This window comes from Sus scrofa, chromosome 8 (assembly GCF_000003025.6).
Source record: "Sus scrofa isolate TJ Tabasco breed Duroc chromosome 8, Sscrofa11.1, whole genome shotgun sequence".
Classification (NCBI taxonomy): Eukaryota; Metazoa; Chordata; class Mammalia; order Artiodactyla; family Suidae; genus Sus; species Sus scrofa.
The window spans coordinates 20,262,986-20,285,171 of record NC_010450.4 but is presented as its reverse complement, the minus strand read 5'-3'; the positions used below and the strand labels follow the sequence as shown (position 1 = coordinate 20,285,171).

The 22,186-nt window shown below is 36.3% G+C and overlaps 1 protein-coding gene across 1 annotated transcript in view; it reads right to left on the bottom strand.

The window, feature by feature from the left end:
- TBC1D19 (TBC1 domain family member 19) overlaps positions 1-22,186 on the bottom strand; it is a 115,142-nt gene that overhangs the window by 84,753 nt on the left and 8,203 nt on the right. The window contains 3 exon segments of the mRNA XM_013978566.2: positions 12,039-12,114; positions 17,839-17,884; positions 18,836-18,908. Coding sequence (XP_013834020.2) covers positions 12,039-12,114; positions 17,839-17,884; positions 18,836-18,908 — 195 coding nt within the window.

Sequence of the window (22,186 nt, the reverse complement as noted above, 5' to 3'; positions counted from 1 at the left end):
AGCAGATTATGAAAGGTAAATTAGGAGTTCCCATCATGGAAATGAATCCGACTAGGAACCATGAGGTTGCAGGTTCAATCCCTGGCCTCGCTTAGTGGGTTAAGGATCTGGCCTTGCCTCGAGCTGTGGTATAGGTCGCAGATGTGGCTCGATATGGCGTTGCTGTGGCTCTGGCGTAGGCTGGCAGCAACAACAGCTCTGATTAGACCCCTGGCCTGGGAACCTCCATATGCCGCAGGTGTGGCCCTAAAAGGACAAAAGACTTAAAAAAAAAAAAAAAGAAAGGTAAGTTACACTTAAGCATTTTATAAACGATAAGCAGGAATCCCATTAATGTCCTAGTAAAATACAATTTTATAGTAATTGATATGTTGCATTTTTCCAAACATGATCTCACCCCTAAATACTTCAGCGTGAATGTTCTAAGAATAAAAATCTTCTCCTACATAACCACAATAGTACTATCACACCTAAGAAAATAATATTTCATATCATCTAATATATATTCCATATTTGAAAATTTCCAATTGTCCCCAAAACGTCTTTACAGTTTTTTGAAAATCCAGGATCCATTTAAAATTAATGCATTGCAGGAGTTCCCACGTAGCTCAAGCAGGTTAAGTACCTGCCATTGTCACTGCAGTGTCTCAGGTCACTTTAATCCCTGACCCAGGAATTTCTGCATGCAATGGGTGCAACCAAAAAACAAATAAATAAAATAAAATAAAATAAATGCATTACATTACATTTGGTTGTTATATCTCTCTATGTAGCTTAATCTAGAGTGCCTTTGTCTTTTTTTTTCATACTGACTTTTTTGAAGAGTCCAGGCCAGTTGTCTTTTAGAATGTGTTACAATCTGGATTGGTCTTACTGTTTTTTCACAATATTGACTATCTTCTTCTCTTTCCCCTATATTTCTTGTAAACTTGAAGTAATACTAACATTAATGGTCAGTTATAAATTGATTTTTCCATATATACTATATTTTAGTAAATTATTCTTTTAATGCAAAGCTAAAATCCCATAATTTCTTTTTGGTCTTTTTACTAACATATGCCTATAGGACAATTCTGACCCACGAGAACCAAAATAAAATGATACCAAAGCTCCAATATTTGGACCAAATGAGGAGAAAAAGAGAGAACTGTGTACTACCTTATTGGTAGAGAACAGTTACAACTATAAAAGTAGAATAATAATAATGAGTTCCTTTATGTGATTGTTACAAAGACTAAAGATGTAAAGTGCTCTGAACAGTGACGCCATCATCATCATCATTCAATAATCGATAGCTTTCATTACTGCCATCATTATTCAGAGCTTCCTCTTGAAAATATATTTATTTATTTTGAAAATACATTTAAATGCATTACTCTCTATCTGGAATATACTCTCTATGCTCTACTCCCATCCCAGCATACTTACTCCTACTTTATCTGAATACATTTTATTCACCTTCTAGATCTTCACCTCTATTAAGCCTTCTCTTACCTGCCCCCCTCCCATATAATATTAGGAACATTTGATTATGGGTTCTCACAGCAGCTCTTCTTTTACCTATCAGGGCACGTGTCACACTTGTCTAGCACAAAATCAGTTCTCAATAATTGACCATATTTCTACTCTAAGTTACGTTAAAAGCATTAAATTTTTTTTTGTACAACTGCTTAAGCAATGAATGAACAGGAAAACAAATCATCTATAGGAGAAACACAGAGCTGTGTAAAATGCATGAGGCTTAGTTTATTAAATATATAGAAATAGGTTTTCTAGAATAAAAGAAAACTCTCAGTAATTTGCATGAAATATCCCCCAAACTAATTCCATTTACTGGCTTCTTTTCTTTCCCTTCCTCCCTCCCTCCCTCTCTCTCTCTTTTTCTGTAAATAGTTCTCTTAGATCCAGGACTTAAAATACATTTGGGTACATTATCATGACCAAACAATCACTGCAATACAATCCATTTCCACCCTCAACATCCCTCTCCCCAATTTATCTGGATAAATCTTATTTAACTTTCAGATCTCAGCTTAAAAATAATTTCCTCTACTAAGCCTTCTATCACTTGCTCCCCCAACTCCAAACTGTCTGAGGAGCAGGTATGAAAAACTTAATTTAAAAAAAAAGTAATTTCAATAAGTCATTATCATAAAAATAAAATTTTCCTAAGGATTAAAAATCCAGTCTCCAAATTTGTATTATCTATTCTATTATACAAAAACCAAATTTCTAGCTATTGAATTATGATTCTAAAAATTCTCATTTTCAACCACTAATAAAAGCGCTCTTGAGTTGATAAAAAGACTCTCAGATATATAAATAAAATTAAAGTTACAATAGGCATCAATGTGTGGTTCAAAATACATACTGCACATATTTTCAAGAAAAGCCTACTACAATCTCAAGCAGGAAGACCATTTAAAATAAAATGATATTTTCTGTAATTATATTGACAAGAAATTGACAGGATATTCTGAAACATATTTAACTTATCCTTTATAAAATTATTCTAACAAAAACAACTCTTCAGGTGTTTTCTATGTAGCACAATTTTAAGTGAGTAACCATAGTTCTCCTAAATGGATATCCCATTGTACCCAGTATTTCAACTTACTAAATTTAAATTTAATATTAGATGTAATAGAGAAAATCGTTATGAAAAAATTATGCAGAAAAGCAACTAGAAAAGAATTAGAAAGAAGCGTTCTGAATGAAAAGGTTGAAGAAACAGAGCTACGTGATTTACATGTGTTTACATATGGTCTTTTGTTAAATCCTATGAGATAGGTATCATTACTCTCATTTTGCAATTGAGGAAACTTTTTAAAGGAGCACATGAAAGTAGAATGGAAAAGAATATTAAGAACTGAAGTAATGCTCTACAAATCTTCATTCAACTATCGTTTTTTGTCTATGATTCACAACAAAAGCAGAAATTTGGAAATGATCCGCAAAATAAGAAAGAATATGACAAAAATTGAGAGAAGGAAAGAGGAAAAGGATGTCCAACTCAGAAAAATTCAAATTTTTATGACTAGAACAGGGGGAAATGAGGTGTGGTGGTTATCAAATAATGAAAAGACACTGATTCAACAAATATGTATTGGGCACCTACTAAACACATGCCACTAAAAGATGAATAAAATAGCATTCCTGAAGAGAGGGTAGGGAGGATAAGACAGAAACACAAATAATATGGGACAGGTTGCAAAAAGTTCATAAGGTCTATATGTCATAAACCACAGAAAACAAAAAACAGTAAGCAAAGAAGCAGGAAGCAAAACTTCTACTTGACAGCAGAACATATATCACTTCCCTGAAAATCCTAAAAATAATGAAAGAAAAATGACCCCAGTGGTTGGCCACATCTTCCCTATTTCCTTTCCATATCTACGACAATGAAAAGGTTGGCGGGATTTTTCCAAGGTATCCCTTCCTAGAACTTCAGTTAGACGGTCAGAAATCATTTCCACAGGAGCCTTGGATGGTCAGAGAAACCATTTCCAAAGACATCAGAAATAGGAATAGAATTTTTGGACCATGAGGGGAAATCCAATATGAAACAAACAGCTGCTTTCAAGCTGGGTCATCCTTTAGGTTCCCTCAAGACCTTTAACCTTAAGTGGCGTTCTTTATTCTTTGGTCTCACTAACATGTATTGAATGCTGTCTACCTACAAAGCACAAAGCCCAAACCAGTTAGCAAATGTTATAAGGCACATATAACTATTTAGCACAAGAAACAAACTTTCCAACAAGTAAAAAGACAATCGAAATGGGTTAAGTCAGTGAAATTGTGAATTCTCTGTTTCTAGAAGTTCTCCACCAAAAGGAGATGAACTCCAGAGACTGGACTGGATATATCCGAAGGTCCACTTTAGCTTCAGTTTTATAGATACTTAATTTTTACCTGGTCCTATTTGGGAGGTAAATAAACAATTCCTAAGTTTCAAAACTAAATGCTCAAAAAAAAAAAAATCACAGCTATTCTTATGTTATTATGTGAATAAAAATTTCAGTGTACATCCAGCACCAAAGTGGAATTAGCAAGTAAGTTTTGAAAAATGACAGTGCACTAATATAAAATAAGAAGAAAGTAATAGTTTCTACCCCAAAGACTTACAAAACAAAATACAGATCTTTTAAAATGTTGTTTAAAAGGAGAACAAATAGCCTTTTACATTTAAAATGTTTAAATAGGAAGACATTACCCTTTACCTAAACCCATATCCTCTCTAAATGAGATTATTGTTGCTTTAAAATCAGTTTCACCAATAATTGGAATCTATGGTATTAACTCAAAGGACTTTACGAGTTTTATAAATAAGGTAATTTCTAAGCCATGAGAGGTAAAAAATTAACAAAAGAATTGCAATTGTTTTGAAATCTTTAAATGAGTATTAACTATCACATTGCTACTTTTTTATAGTAATGAAAGTAAGAAGAAATTTAGAACCATATGATAAATACATAGCATGCAAAAAACTATGAAATTATAAAATTTGAAAATTAATTTCTTCACCCTGAAAAGAATAAAGTCAAACAAAATTATAACCCAGCTATCTAATAGAAAGAGGTTTTAGGAATTCTCTCGTTGTAAAAGTAACACATTAACTCAAGATAATTTGAAAACAAAATAATATGTAAAAAATAAAATAAGAAACAAGCATTCAAAATTTCCATCAGCCAAAATAATCACTGTTAACATTTTATTCTCCTCATTTTTATGCATGTATGTATACAATTGAGATGTATATATGTGTATACACACACATGCATATATATACACATTTAATTAAAGTGGAATTATATTGTTTCATAGTTTGCCTTTTCCATTTAAATTATATTGTATGCAACTTCTTCTTTCATTACAGTTCTTCAAAAATGTCGTTTCTGATGCCTGTATAATATTGTCTTTCGGAGATTCCACATTATATTTAAGCAGGCCTATTGCTGTACATTTAGATGCTTTTAAATTTTGTACTATTATCATGAATGTAAATTTCTATGTTTCTCTGATTCTTTCCTTTATATAAGGTTCAAGGAGTGAAAGTACTAGGAATAAGGGTATGAATATTTTCCAAAAGGGAACATTTTCTATTTTTTGTTTATTTGATTCATTCATTATTTGCATAAATATCTATTGAGCATCCACCATGAGCCAGGCACTATGCCAGATGTTGCAGACACACTGTGAAGACAGACAGTGGTCCTGGAGAATCTAGGGATGACGCAGACCAGCCATCTATGGTAGGAAGCTGGGGAGCCTACCATTTGGAGGACTGGCAGGATGGGATAAGTATCTGGATATTTGAGATCTGGGGTTCAGAGAGCCTTCTCAGAGAAACTATTATCTAATCCAATGCCTGAAGAATGTGCAGAAGTTAGAAATACGTAGGATTTGAGGGGAGGCAGCTTGGGGTAGGGTCAACAACATGAGCACAGGTTCTCCTTCTGGGGAACAGCCTAGAAGATCAGGTACACTTAGAGAGAATGTGTATGTGTGGGGAAGTGGGGACGGGAGTGGCAGGAGGGGGAGGGATAGTGGGATGATAGAGATGAGACTTGAACAGCAAAAAGAGGCAAGATTATTCATGACCTTTTAAGCAAAAGGAAGGAACTGGAGCTCTACCCAAAAAGTACTACGAGTTTTAAGAAATGGACTGACAATACAGAAGGCAGAAAGGCCAGTTAGGAAGGTGATGAGAATTGAGGTAATATAAAACTATCAAAATTCTCATTTTTGCTGAGGTTACTGGATTGACAGAGAACAGGATAAATTCAACCACACAGCACATCTTGAGTTTGCCTGAGCATTTCTGGTCCAGATGCAGAAATAGGCTGAATATCAACAGGTAGGGCAGATTCTGGAGTGGCTGTCCAGGTTCAAATTCCATGTCTTCCACTTAGTTTTACAAAAGTGGACTTATCTAAGACCAGAAGAGTAACTCACCTCACAGGGTCGGCATAAATATTAAATGAGCGAATACTTGTGAAGCACTAGAATGGTACCTGGCACATAATTTGGGCTCTATGGGCTTACTAGTATTATTTTATAAGAAAACTTAGGCACTTATAGTTATCACACTGCATGTAAGTTTCTTCAAATACTGCTTTCTGTGAAAGTTGTAGCAAAGTAGCTCCCAAAGTATTTTACATGGCAATAGGTCATATAACTTTGAACAACACTGGATTAAATAAAAATTAAGCCATTTCTTTACGGCAGAACCTCTCAGAGCCTTTAGCACACCAAAATAAATTGTAAAGAACAAAATAAAGAAGTATTAGATTAAAAACCAAAGTATAAAATAAATATCGGTGACTCCATACTGATATAAATAAATGGCTGAATAAATAAATCAGTGGGGGAGGGGAGAAAACTCTTCCAAGCAGAAGAATTCCAAATAATTTCTACAGATACTCCTCCCTCCAGGAGGTGGAGTTAAGTTCTCCTTCTGAAGTCTGAACTGTTACTTCCTTTCAGAGGGTACAGAGTATATACAAGGGGAAAAAGAGTGGCTTACAGTGAAAAAACTTCACAAATACTACCACAGTCAGGCAATCAAGGTCAATATCAACAGTGATATATCATGTTGATAGTATGTTACCATGATATAACTTAATGAATATAAAAGGCACTGTGATCTTTCTCCAAAAACCCCACAACCCCAGTCTAATCACGAGAAAAACATCAGACAAATTCCAAGAGAGGGATATTCTACAAAATACCTGACCAGTACTTCTCAAAACTGTCAAGGTCATCAAAAACAAGGAAAGTCTGAGAAACTGTCATAGCCAAGAGGAGCCTAAGGAGAAATGACAACCAAATGTAATGTGGTGTCCTGGATGGAATCCTAAAACAGAAAAAGGACATTAGGTTAAAACTAAGGAAATCTGAATAACGTATGAACTTTAGAAAATAATAATGTATTACTATTAGCTCATTAACTGTAACAAATATACCAGAGTAATGTAAGATGTTCATAATAGGGGAAACTGGGGGTGGGATTTATGGGCACTCCCTATTCTATCTTTTCAATTTTTCCATAAATCTAAAACTCTTATAAACAATTAATTCCACTAAAAATAATAAAATAAATTGTGATTCACCAAGAGGAAGGCAGTGTGTGGCTCCACTCCCAAACTGCCTTGTCCCCTCTTGTGGAGCACCCCTCCGGGCTAGGATTCGGCATAAAACACTCTGGAAAATGCTGTCGGGGATAAGCAACCTCTTCCCCTCATCAGCCCAGAAAACTTGCCGGCCGTCTTCCCTACAGCACACAGCACTCTCCACCTTATGTTACACACAGGTCCACAGGTCCACCTCTTCGTTCAATGACTAAATCACGAAGTTACCTGAAGGCAGAATCTGTATCTACTTCATTCTGAATCTCCATAGCGCTAGCAGAGTGTCTTCTATGCTTTCCATAAATATATTTTAAATAAATATTGTAATAATTGCTAGACGAGATGATAAATATCTTTACTTTTTAATTCATCACAAACTTAACAAAGCTCCTGCTACATAAAGGTCAGCATACTGGATGTAATGGTTATACGAAAATGTTTTTATCTTTTTTTGTGTCTTTTTTTTTTTTTCCTGTCTTTTCTAGGACTGCACCCATGGCATATGGAGGTTCCCAGGCTAGGGGTCTAATTGGAGCTGTAGCCGCCAGCCTATACCAGAGCCACTGCAACACGGGATCCAAGCCTCCTCTGTGACCTACACCACAGCTCCTGGCAACGCTGGATCCTTGACCCACTGAGCAAGGCCAGGGATTGAACCCTCAACCTCATGGTTCCTAGTTGGATTTGTTAACCACTGAGCCATGACGGGAGCTCCCACAAAAATGTTTTTAAATTGTGACTGCTTTCAAGAGAAAAGTCAGAAAGATGCATACAGGAATTACTATAATAGGATGCAACTTGTGATAAGGGCCATAAAATGATTGTGTGCTCTAAGAGTCCAATAGGGAGATATCCTTTTCAACATGGGTAATAACAACATTAGAGAAGAGATGCCATTATAATCTAACACAAAATAAATGGGATTTTCATAATGCAAAGCAGGCAGAAGGGCTTTCCCTGACAGGAAACAACATAAGAAAAGTATAAAGATGCAAGAGAAGGAGCTCCCATTGTGATGCGGGGGGAAACGAATCTGACTAGTAACCATGAGGTTGGATAATCCCTGGCCTCGCTCAGTGGCTTGGGGATCTGGCATTGCTGTGAACTGGGGTGTAGGTCACAGACGAGGCTTGGATCCCACATTGCTGTGGCTGTGGTGTAGGCCGACAGCTGTAGCTCTGATTTGACCCCTAGCCTGGAAACCTCCGTATGCCACAGGTGCGGCCCCCAAAAAGCAAAAAAAAAAAAAAAATGCAAGAGGAAAGGCAAACCGATTTCCTTGAAAGGACACAAGAGGCAATTACAAAACAGCAGAGGCTGAGAAAGTGAAAGGACAGATAGTAAAAACTCTTAACATTTGTTAGGTAACCGGTAGTCACTGGAAGGCAGTGAGTCACATTTGAGAGTTTGTCTGCTTGTAGTTAAAGCAAATAGTATTGAAGGTACATAAGGAGATGCAGAAAAGACTGAAAAGCTGGCAGATATAAAAATTAGACAAGGAGGTAAATTGATGTCTGAAACAAAGTAAGTGCCCAGTAGAAGACAGTTATCATTATCATCATCGTCATCACTACGGTAAAGGCCTTGATAATGAAAAAGAAGCAAAGACGAAAAGATTATGGGAAGAAATAATTTATAGCACTTAGTGACTACTTGACATGGAAAACTGAGACCAACGATATTTAAATCTAAATTACTGTAATAATGATAGAAACCAATTAACAGAAATAGAAAGGTCAGGAAGAGATGCTTATTTCAGGAATAACATAATAGACTCATTTTGAGACATGGTAAGTTTGATCTCATAGAAGAAATTTACAGTAGACAGCTGATCACAGAAGATAGGAATCAAAAAAGAGGGAAGCTGTAGAAGCTCAAATCGGATAATGAGAATATTCTTAACAAGTGGCAAATGTTAAAAATGAATGAGACAGAGGGAGAATTCAGGGCTATAAGAGCTTTTAAAAACTACTTGAAAAGCAGATCATGAATAATTAATAATTAAAGGATTGAGAGGCAGAAAAATGAATCCACCGGCAGATAAATGGATTTAGACTAATCTAATGGGAAACATAGAACTTGAGTGATTTTCCTCTTAGGTTTCAACAGTTTGGGAAAAGACAGAAGGTAGATGGTCGAGGTGGCCTTAGAAGGAGGACCGGAGTGGCAGACACCATGGAAGTCAGATGGGGGAAAAGATACGAGGTGGAAGAGAGGACACGATAGAGTCCTTCAATCCAGACTAGGAAACTGTCACACAAAGAAAAGAACTGCACCTTAGAATGGGAGCTGAAGAACTGGATGGCCAGAGGAGAACATATGTGGGAAGACAGGTAACTGGTACAGGAGGTATTTAGTGTGACCATGGTTAAGGAATCAATTAAAATCTCAGAAGTTAGGAATGCCAACCCTCCACACAATGGAAAATCCAGTTATAACTTGACAGCTGGCCCTCCATACCCGTGGTTCCAATCTGCAGTGTCAGCCAACTCCGGAGAGTGAAGTACTATAGCATTCAGCGTTGAAAAAAAGTCCCCATTTAAGTGGATCTGACAGGTTTCCCCATGTTGTTCAAGAGTCGACCGTATTTCAGCAAACAGTTACTAAGTGCTCTGTGGGCTGTGCTTGGATGCTGAGGATAAAAAGCACAGTCCCTGCTGTTAAAGAACTGAATAATTTAGCACAGGGATTTGCAAACCTCCTGTAAAAGGGCAGATATTAAAATTTTAGGCTTTACAGGTCATAAGGTCTATAAGACAACTACTTAATTCTGACACTGTAGAGCAAAAGCAGCCACAGACCATATATAAATAAAGGAGCATGACTATTTTTCAAGAAAACGTATTTTATTAATTCCTATAATTTTCATGGGTCACAAGACATTATTCTTCTTTTGATTTTTCAACCAGTTGAAAATGTGGGGAGAAAAAATATTCCTAGATGCCAGCCACACAAAAACAGGTGGCAGGGCAGATTTGGCCCATGGGCTGTAGTGTGGCAACTCTTGAACTAGTGGGTAGCCTGGAGAGAGGAGGAACACCGCACACACACACAGCACACACACACTTACCGTTCACACAGTCTCAGCAACCAGCAGCGGGCTTCAAGAACAGACCTGGTATTTTCTCCACGTCCTTCAGTCTTAATAACAAACCAACTTCTCGGTTTTGTCTTTTTACACTTATGCTAAAACTGATACTTTTTCTAAAACTTCCAAAATTTTCAAATGTTGCCAAAAAAATAGTTAGATCCAAACTTTTTGTTTTATTTTCTCAAGTTTATATCTTTACAACAAAAAAACCCAAACAGTTCTTTCACACACGTTTCATTAATGACTGGGCTTTATGACACATTGATAGTAAATACTATCTGATTGGTGGCCCTTAAGGTACCACCTAGAGACGGAAATATATTACATATCTCCTCAGATATCTTCCATGGTTTTAATTATATTGTTTCCTTTCACCACCTAATTTTGAGGGTTTTAAAAATAAAAATAAAACAGAAAAATTAAAATCTGCCTAACGTCCCCTGCTGTGGAACATGGTAACTCCGCAGCAGAACACCTCAGGAGCTGCAGAACCGCTATGATAATTGTTGAAGCTGGGAGATGGATGCATGGGAGTTCTTTGGGGGTATATCTGAAAATTATCATAACAATTTCTGAGACTATGAATGGAGAGAGAAGGTCAACTTATGATGTCCATTAACTGCCTCAGCAGTGGCAGGGAGAGTCCCTGGCACCAGGAGGAAGGCCGAAACAAAGGCCAGCCAAAGAAGTAGGGGCATCTGACAGAACACATGAGGTTTCTATTTTAACAGCTTTTTAGAGTTTCAACTTATTTTATTTTATTCTTTTAAAGTGACTTTTGTAGTTCCCATTGTGGCTCAGTGGTTAACGAATCCGACTAGGAACCCTGAGGTTGTGGGCTCGATCCCTGGCCTTGCTCAGTGGGTTAACGATCCGGCGTTGCCATGAGCTGTGGCGTAGGTTGCAGATGAGGCTCGGATCCCACGTTGCTGTGGCTCTGGTGTAGGCTGGCAGCTACAGCTCTGATTAGCCCCCTAGCCTGGGAACCTCCATATGCCGTGGGAGCGGCCCTAGAAAAGGCAAAAAGACAAAAAAATAAAATAAGATAAAATAAAATAAAGTGACTTTTGTTTTCAGTCCATTTTATTTTTTTTTTTTTTTTAATCTTTTTGCTATTTCTTGGCCTCCGTGGCATATGGAGTTCCTAGCTAGGGTTGAATTGGAGCTGTAGCCACTGCCTACGCAGAGCCACAGCAACGCGGGATCCGAGCCGCGTCTGCAGCCTACACCACAGCTCACGGCAAAGCCGGATCGTTAACCACTGAGCAAGGCCAGGGACCGAACCCGCAACCTCATGGTTCCTAGTCGGATTCGTTAACCACTGCACCACGACGGGAACTCCTCAGTCCATTTTAGATACCAGGTTCATTTGAGTTCTGTAACAGAACACAATTAGTATGTAACAACCTGCTGTGAAAACAAACATATTTCAAATATGGAATCAGTAACACTGGTATCAAAAGGCAAAATTTCAAGGGAAGAAGGAGTTCAGTTCATTCTCATTTTATTCCTTTAACATTACAGAGCATGAGGAACAAATGGTTGCATATTCCTTTATCAGACTAAATTTTAGGCCAGTATGGCATATGATTTTTTTTTTTTTTTTTGGCTTCTACTCAGTGTTATCAGGTTTCTTACAGTTGAGTAAGTGTTGCTTACTGAAAGTAAAAAGGAAGAGTATGCACATACCATTCACATCACTCCAGTGGGCCTTACCAGTCCTTCAAAGAATAAAACAGTCCTGCTATTAATAAGGATCTTTCATTCTGCATTATATGACTTGGTATAGGAAAAAATTAAAATGAACAATAGCCAACCTGTGCTTTCCTCATGTACACCAAGGGTTCCTTAAGATGTTCAGGAGGTGCAGCAGGGTGACTAGGTAAAGGAAACCTAGGGACAAAAAGAGGGAATTGAATATTATATATTACTCTTCATCATTAATCAGTTACCTTGGTTAAAAATTACTTACCTCTGTAATGTATGGTATAAATGAAACAGGAATATTTATTAGCAGTTCCGTGTGCTTACACAAGGTACAACAACCTAATAAAACTTTAATTCTTATCCTACTGGTGCTGTAGTTTTAAACTAGTAATTTAATTGTTTGTTAAAAGTTATAGTGAATTCACTAATTGAGGTAACTTTTAAACTATTTACCTCTAAGTGCTTATGTGAAAATTTTCACAACTGTTAATTTTAGTATATAAATATTGTAACAGATGAATTTTTTAAGTCTAATGTCTAAAAAAATCCATTAACTTACTATTATATCAACTTTTCTCATTTCTCCCAATTTCCTTTTCCATAAGATTATATATATTTTTAGTTAGTTAAAACAATAATATACTTTTGTAATAGCCATGTTTTAGTATATAATATATTAATTCAGAAATTTAATAAAACTTAAAATTTAATATGAATTTTTCTGTTTTCTAAGTAACATTACAGTTTATATTCAAAATGTATTGTTTTTATTTAGAAAAGAGATTTATTTATTCAACAAATATTTCAGGGAGTTCCCATCATGGCTCAGTGCTTGGCAAACCCAACTAGCATCCATAAGGATGCGGGTTTGATCCCTGGCCTCGCTCAGTGGGTTAAGGACCCGGCGTTGCCATGAACTGTGGTGTAGGTCACAGATACTGCTTGGCTCCTGTGTCGTTGTGGCTGTGGCCTAGGCTGGAGGAGCTCCAACTGGACCCCTAGCCTGGGAACCTCCATATGCCGTGGGTGCAACCCTAAAAAGACAAAAAGACCAAAAACAAAAAAACATTTCAGCCATTCTAGGTCCTAAGTATATGGTGGGATTAAGACAGTGTCTCCTGTTCTCATGTACCTAATATTCTAGTGAAGAAAGGAAGTCAATATTTATAAAACAAATACATACATAGAGTAACATCTAATAGTAATAAGTGACATGAGAAAATGACAGCAGGATAGAATCAAAAATGGTTTGGAAGGGCAGGGAAGGTGTCTAGGAAAGCTAACACTTGAATCAAGACATGAGTGAAAAGGAGCCAACCGTTCAAAGATCTGGAGGAAGAATAGGCAAAAGGACAACAAGCACAAGACTTTGAAGTGGGAAAATTTAGAATGTTTAAAAATCAAAGGAGTTCCCATTGCAGCTCAGTGGAAACGAATCTAACTAGCATCCATGAGGACACAGGTTCGATCCCTGACCTTGCTCAGTGGGTTAAGGATCCAGCACTGCCGTGAGCTGCAGTATATAGGTCACAGACTCGGCTCAGATCTGGCATTGCTGTGGTTGTGGTGTAGGCCAGTGGCTCTGATTCAGCCCTAGCCTGGGAACCTCCATATGCCTTGGGTGAGGACCTAAAAAGACAAAAAAAAAAAAAAAAAAAAAAAAAAATCAGAAAAAACCCGGAAGAGTTGGAATGTAATGACTGAGACACAGAGTGATATACAGTCACAGAGACAGCAACAGGAAAACACAATAATTTAACACTTACTTAGAGGTTTCAATCTTTCACAACAACATATAACTCCCTTGGAAATTAGTCATGGAACTTATAGCTGTGGTCTATGCAAAGCAATCATGTTCTAACAATCAAGAACCATACACTGAATTCTCAAGAAATTCCTAATTCAAAGGGGGACATCAGCACATCAAGAACTAATGACAGACCAAGTCACTTGCACCTATCCCAGAATCTCATGTAAAAGGCTCCAATGTTCATAAGACACCCTTTTGGAATAGAAAAAGCCAACCTACCCCACCTAATCGATAAGACAGTTTCACTAACTGATTATTTCTGGCTAATTATTTTTTCTACTAAAATATGCATGCCATGTACCTAAACAAATCACCTTTCCCCACTCACAAATTAAAAAATAAGAAATGATAATCCCTAGATACCTCAGTATTTCTTCTAATATGAAAGATAGATTAGAAGCTATATATTTTATACCACTTGGTATATCATTTGTAAAGAGACATGTGGTTTGTAATTAAATATAACTCTAAAATCCTTCCTTTTAAAAGTAATTATTTCTAAATTTCATAAAACTTAGACATTTAGGATTGCAACTTGAGAGCACTTACGGATGATCTTAAGAGTTATTTAATGCTCAAAAGAAATTTATCCTCCAAAGAGGTTAACGAGTGGTAACCCTAAAATAATTCATATTAAAACCAAAATAATTAGATATTTATTCATTTGTAAATATTTATTGAGAACCTACTAGGTGTTCAAGGTAACAGAAATACAGCAGTGAACAAAACACGTTAAAATCTCTGTCCTCGTGGAGTTTCCATTTCGTAATAAAAGGAGACGAGGCTCAGCAGGTAGGAACGAGGCAGAAACCTGCAGATCACTCTTGACGTCTCCCTCTTCCCGTCTCCCCAGATCTGCCCAAATACTTCTCATCTTTTTCTACCCCACTGACACTGTTTCAGGCAACCAACATTTCTTGCCTACATATACCTGACACATTCATATTGTCTCCCCTGCTTCCACACCATTTTCAACCTATTTGCCAACGTGCCTGGCTGTCAGGCAGGAGCAGTGTCTTCCCTGTTCACCAGTGGTTGTGTGTCCAGTGTCCAGCATGAGGCCTGGCACATACTAGACACCCAGTCCACTGTGAACAAGTAAATGCAAATGTGATCATGTCACTACTCTGCTTAAAATCCTAAAATGGTATTCACATGCTTCTAGGAGCCAGTCTATAAATCCCTGAGTACAAAGCACATCCCTGCCTACAGATCTAGGCTCATCTTTTCCTAAGCCCCGTTCCTCCCCTCCATCCAGCCATACACTTTTGTTCCTCCAATATGCCACATTCTCTTCCACCTCTAAACTCCTGCACCTCTTGCTCCCTTGTGCCTAAAGGACTTTTCTTTTCTACTCCTTCTCCGGACTAACTCTAGCTTAGCTTTTTAACTCAGCCTGAATGTGATTTCTTGTGGTAAGTCGTCATGACTTCCCCAATCTGAGTTAAGTGCCTGCCCTAGGTATTCCTTGTACTTACCCTATTATAGTCCTTATGATACTGTACTGTAATTGCCTCTTTAAAGTCTCTGCGTCCCACTTGGATATAAACTCCATAAAAGCAAAGACCACCTACCTAGCATGTTCCTTATCCTCAGTACCTAGCTCTGTACACAGCACAAAACAAGCGCACAGTAAAGTAAAAGGGCGAAGAAGAACTCTGATTAGGACAGAAAGAAAAGACAATTCTTATTTTATAAAACTTTTAATCTAGATAAGAAATAAAATATAAATATATGTCAGATGTAGTAAAAGGCATGAGCTTTGGAATCAGATAGCTAGAGGTGAAGCCCTAGCACTGCCATTTACTAGCTATGTGATCTTCAGCAAGTTACTTAAGTGGTCTAACACTCAGTTACCTCTTCTGTAAAACGATGATAATAAATTCTACCACACAGGATTATCATGAATACCACATAATATAAGGCAATGCATATAAAATGCTTAGCATAGTGATGGATGTAAAAGAAGCATTCAATGTAAGTTATCATTAACATAATCTTAAGTTATCAACACAATAATAGTTAAACAAAAGTAGGCAATTTTAAAGTGGGAAGAGCTAAACTGGGCTAGAGTTACAAGTTTCGTGGAATAACAGAATACATAAATTTTTCTTCTATATCTATTAAATAAAAATATGACTAAAATCTTTGGAATGTTTATTAAAATAAGTAAAAAACATTAGCAATTTTCAGATATGATCTGTATGGCTTATGTGTCCACACTTCTATTAAGAATGTGAGTGTGGTTTTTTGTTTTTTCAGCTCCAATTATTTAACTTAATGAATATTTCTACTTTACTTTTGCTTTTTTTACTTATCCATTTAATGATTTCTACCAATGAAAAACGCAACAGAATATGCTACATCCTCTTTATTCTTCTGATTTAGGTTAGGAAATACTCTTCCCCTACTCCGAGGCGTCTTTCCATATGAAAAGGGCTTCTTCACTGTAACTCTCTTGGCCTCTCTCCAGAGCTTTCCTCTCTACACCCCAGAAGAGGTTTAATGCCTTCTCCAACTTTTAAATTTTGGAAGAATAAACTGGACAAGCTCATCAGTGCTATTTAACTGGAAGGTTAAGTCTATGTAAGTTTGGAGTTCAGTTAAGGAGCTTATTTTGCTCTTGCACTAAGTTACGTCCCCCTGCCTAGTCTTTATCCCAAATAAAAGTATAATTTTGATCTCCCATTGGCCTTTATGTTTTATTTTGTTTCTCAATTTGTTCAGAGCCCAAGTGAGGAAAAAAGATGGCATTACTGAGCTCCTTCAAATATCCCAAGAAGTTACTCAAAAATATTTATTTAACATCTATTATGTAGGACATCAAATATGACAATGAATGAAATACTGTCCCGTCATCAGTAAAAAGGCGCTCTGTCTCACAGAACAATTTTCAGGAATGCATTATACCACAAAAGTAGCACTCATCAGTACCATTTCCTCAGTGAGAATTTTAATTTGGAATTATACACAACAGATGCTTTTCTTCAGCCCCTATCAGTGACAGAGACACTGAAGTTACAAGTTTTAATAGGCAGAGATAAATCACCATGGCCGTGTTAGTCTAATCAACCCACAGCATCTCTATTTCATTTGGGGAATTTTAAGCCTACTTGTCATGATAAATGTCTTTCCCTTGGGTGACTAGAACAAAAGGTAAGATCATGGTCAACTTTAGCTAATAGACAGCACTTTATACATGATGATATTTAAGAGTTCAAAAACCAACTTGGAAGGCAACAATAAGAAAAGAAGCAATTGCTAATTTTAAAAATGTGTGTCTAAGCACAAATCCACAGGCATTCATCTGAGTCTCTTTGTTTTAGAAAGAGACTGGTAAACTGGGTTATCTTGTTTCCCAGTTAACAGCAGATTAGAAGAGCCAACTGGAAATGGGACTGTGAGAAACTAGAGAACGCTAGAGACACATACACTGAGAGCAGGGGAAAAAAAAAAAAAAAGATATAAGAACACTACTTTATTAGAAACTCCATAAGGGCAGAAATTGTGTTTACTGTTCTATGCTATATTCCCAGCATCTGGTATAGTGCCAGCAATAAGTAATTGATGAATAACAGAACACTGAATAAACCACAAAAACTAACATTCAGGATCTATATATTTTTTGTAATGACAAATAGTTCTATACACTTCAACAGACTCTGAAGACAAATCTAGAAAAGTAAAAACATTGATGTCTTAATAATGACACTAATTTTTCAAAAAAAAAAAGGTTAACTGTGTTTAAAATGATCAGATTATAAAGACAGAAAAAGGATAATATCCAAAATAGCAACAATAAAAAGAACACTGCTGAGTTTAAATTATCTGAAATATTAACTTAAAAGAAATATCATACTCCCTAAATTACACTGGACTAATGAATTGTTAATATAAAATTGGTGCAGTAAAATCCCTCACCTATTCATTATTAATTCTTAGGCAAGAATTAATTTTTACAGTTTAACTTCTTTGAAATGCCATATAAATACTAATGAAAAATAATAACAATGGGTACACATAGCAATACTATATTCATTCCTTACAAAGTAAACACAGCTAAACTCAAGAGTATCTCAAAATAGTTAGGAAAAACTCACACACTCAGTTCACTATACACAGCATTCTGAAGTTTCTTCTCCCAACCTATATTAAAAAAAAGGAATAAAATACACAAATATATTAGTTTTTAAAATATACATTATAATTAAATTTATCTCACAAAAACTTTAACATCACATTTGTTTGTGAAAGAACTTTATCAACCATCAATTGCAGTGTAAAGGATTATATACTAAGAAATCATTTCCTATATTTTACCAATATCCCTTGGCTGACACTAAGTAGCAAGATCATTTACCATGATTTATTGTTTTGTAAGTAAAACCATGGCACCGTTTTCTTAAGATGGGAGGAACATTTCCTTCTTCCACCGTTAAGGTGCTCAATGAAGGCCAAAACCTTTGGCTATTATTGTATTACTGGCGCTATGAGGAACATGCCAAAGGAAGGGCAAGGAATAGCCAGGCACTGCACAAGTATTTTGTGACAACTAACTCGCCAGTGAACTCCTGAACAAGAGAAGCAGGTTATTATGAGTCACCAGCCGTCAGAAGAGTTAGCTTGGCTGCTAACTACTGGAATTTATCTGGGTAAATAAACCACTTAACATTTCAGTTCCCAAGTGCAAAGGCTGCTAAACAGCTTGCGCTAAAAAAATTGGGATTTTCTTCTGTTTTCTTTGAAGGGGCAGAAAAGAGGAGAGAAAAGACGTGTCGATGGAAAAAAAGCCACAAGGAAAGGACAAGTCGTAAGTAAGGAGATTCGTAATACATTCGGGATGTATTCTGACCAGAGAGTAAATGATATTTAAAACTAATTAATGTAAAGTAGTCATTCCCACAGTGTTCCTGAACTTCTGCAGAGTTTTATTGAAATGTCTGAAAGTTCTAATTCTCCCTCAAAAGAAATCTATCCAGCCACCCTTTCACAATTTTGAGTGAGTAATTAGAAGGCTGTGGATAAATTATTCCTTTAAAATAAAGTATATCCTTATGTTGCTTTAAAGAACTCGAGGGAAAAAAGCAACTTACAAACCTGATATTTTAAAGAATTCCTTAATATCTTCTTTTAGTGATTCAAGTTTAATCTCAGGTCTCTGAAGACTGTCCTAATTTTAGAAAGAGGAAGAAAAGAAGACAGGAAAAGACAGAGGTCAAAAGTAAGTCAATTGGGGGAGTCCCCGCTGTGGTTCAACAGAAACAAACCTGACTAGTATCCAAGAGGATGAAAGTTCAATCCCAGGCCTTGCTCAGTGGGTTAGGATTGGGTGTTGCCATAAGTTGAGGTGTAGGTCGCAGATATGGCTTGTATCCCACGTTGCTGTGGCTGTGGTGTAGGCTGGCTCCAATTCAACCCCTAGCTTGGGAACTTCCATATGCTATACCTGCGGCCCTGAAAAGAAAAAAGTAAAAAAAAAAAAAAAAAAAAAAAAAAAAAAAGTCGTTTGGGATGATATTTAATGCTAATGAAGTTTTTTAAAAGGCATGTCCAAATGTACATACTATTTTAAAAATAGTTCAGACACCTGAGTATCTGGAATAGTTCATAGAAGACTTTTTCACCCACTCTTAAAATACAGCATAAGTGATAGTATAACTTAAAATGTTAAATCTTGAAGCTTATAATAGTTAACATCTTTCTCTAATACTCTTATTTTTATGAATGCTTAACATCTATTTTTCTAACAGGAAAAATACTCAAATTTTAGAAATTCATTCCCTTAATATGATGTTCAACATAAATGGCACCTACAAACATCTAATAACCAAAAACCCTGTTGCATGCATATAACTGGATCTTTGAAGAGTATTATCCTCTTTGGATTGTTACTCTGTAAACCTGCATTTGTTATACGTATTTATGGAAAGTACATAAAGCTACTCATTCACAAATGCTTTTTAAGGTCTCTTTCATCTTCAAGTGCATGCCTTCTATTCTACTTGTTTTTCACACTATAAATTTCACCAAAAATAATACTTTCTCCAACTTATAATAGCTTCAGTTACTTTCAAAGTGTTGATCTTTCACCTCCTAGCTCTATCAAATTCTAGAAACATATTTCCTAAAAAGGGATTTCTATTAGGGTACCTCATAAGCATTTCAAATCTAAGAAATCAAAAATTGATCTTACCTTCCAGTCACTACCTTTCTCTTTCTCTTCTATTTTTAGTCATTGCCCATGAAACTACCATCCACCAAATCTTCCATGTAAGGAACTTCAGTTATTCTCAATCCTAATCTAACCTAAGAATTAGAGGGTCAACCCCTTCTGGGAAGTTGGCATTGGTTGCAGCAAGGATTTTTTTAAAAATTTCCCTGATCGCCGTGTAAAAACAGACCACGCAACTAGACAGCAAAACCAAAATCCCACGGAAAACCTTTACAACAAAACTTGGTGATAAGATAGTCCCCACAAACCTAAATTATAAGCAGTTGGGCATAAACCAACAGCCACAAAATCTGTATGATATTAGCATCTATACAAAAAAAGCAGAGGGGTACCTGATGGATATGAAAAGAGAAGAATCCCAAAATAGCCAGCAAATATTCCCTGGAACATATCATGAGCTAATTTTAGAATAGGGGCTGACACTGGAGGGGTTTTATCTAATCCAATATAATGGATGTGGTCTGAAGACCGTGGCACAGCCTAGAACCTGTACATTCTTGAAACTGACCAGCCAGAGCTCTCTTTCTCCCTTCCTGAGGAGAACATTTTGATAGAGTAATAAAAATTGAGGATGATAGGGAACCAAATTATTACCTTGAAAACTGACAAATAAATGAAAAGGCATTTATCTAACCTCCCTTTCTTATAGGAACTGTTCCACTGGGTAACCAAATAACATATAAGGAGAAATGTCTCTTTACAAAATATTCCAGATGATAACTAAACTGGATATGATATAATTAGAATATCACCATTTTGCAACTCCTAATCAATTCCAAGTATTGAGCATTAACACTGAAAAAGACAACCGGCCATGAGGTGCTTCTCAGTGAAAGAAGACTCCACTGCCAATAGCCGTGGCCAAAGACAGGGCACCTGAGTCTGATCAAGGCCTCTGAAACTTAACTGTCGATGTATGAGTCATACAAAGGACAGAGGAACATGTTAAACTGCACCATTAGTGTGCAATCAGAAAAATCTAGGTTGTGAGAAATTCTAAAAGTCAAATGGCCTAGTTCTGCAGCTGATAAATTGTAACAGGAAAAAAGGGAAGGAGAAAAAAACCTATAGATCTTATTATTTTTAATATTTTATTATTATTGTTATGCCAGATACTATAAAACTCCTAAAGGAAAACAGAGGCAGAATGCTCTTTGAAATAAATCACAGCAACATTTTGTTTGATCCACCTCCTGGAATAATGACAATAAAAACAAAAATAAACCAATGGGACATAATTAAACTCAAAAGCTTTTGCACAGCAAAGGAAACCATTAAAAAAATGAAAAGATAACACACAAAATGGAAGAAAATCTTTGCAAACAATGAAACTGACAAGGGCCTAATCTCCAAAATACACAAACAACTCATACTACTCACAGAAAAAAAAAAAAAAAAAAAACCAAGCAACCAAAATGAAAAATGGGCAGCAGACCTAAATAGACATCCTTCAAAGAAGACATACAGATGGCCAATAGGCACATAAAAAAAAATGTTCAACATCACTAATTACTAGAGAAATGCAAATCAAAACTATAATGAGGTACCACCTCACATCAGTCAGAGTGGCCACCAAACAACAGAGTGGTCTACAAATAACAAATGCTAGAGAGGGTGTGGAGAAAAGGGAATCCTCCTCCTACATGGTTGGTGGGAATGGAAGTTGGTACAGCCACTACAGAAAACAGTATGGAGGTTCCTCAGAAAACTAAGGATAGAGTTACCATTTGATCCAGTAATCCCAATCTTGTGCATTATCAGAAAAAAACTATATTCAAAAAGATACATGCACCCCTATGTTCACTATGGCACTACTCACAATAGTCAAGATATGGAAGCACATAATACACATATTACACAAAATGGAATATTACTCAGCCATTAAAAAGAATGAAATAATGCCATTTGCAGCAATATAGATGGACCTAGAGATTATCATACTAAGTGGAGTAATTCAAAAAGAGAAAGACAAATGCCATATGATATTACTTATATGTGAGATCTAAAATACGACACAAATCAACATACCTACGAAATAAAAACAGACTCACAGACATAGACAACAGACTTGTGGTTGACAATGAGGGGGATGGTGGAGGGAAGGATTGAGAGTTTGGGATTAGCAGAGGCCAACTGTTATACATAGGTCCTATTGCATAACACAGGGAAACTATATTCAATATCCTGTGATAAACCATAACGAAAAAGAATATGAA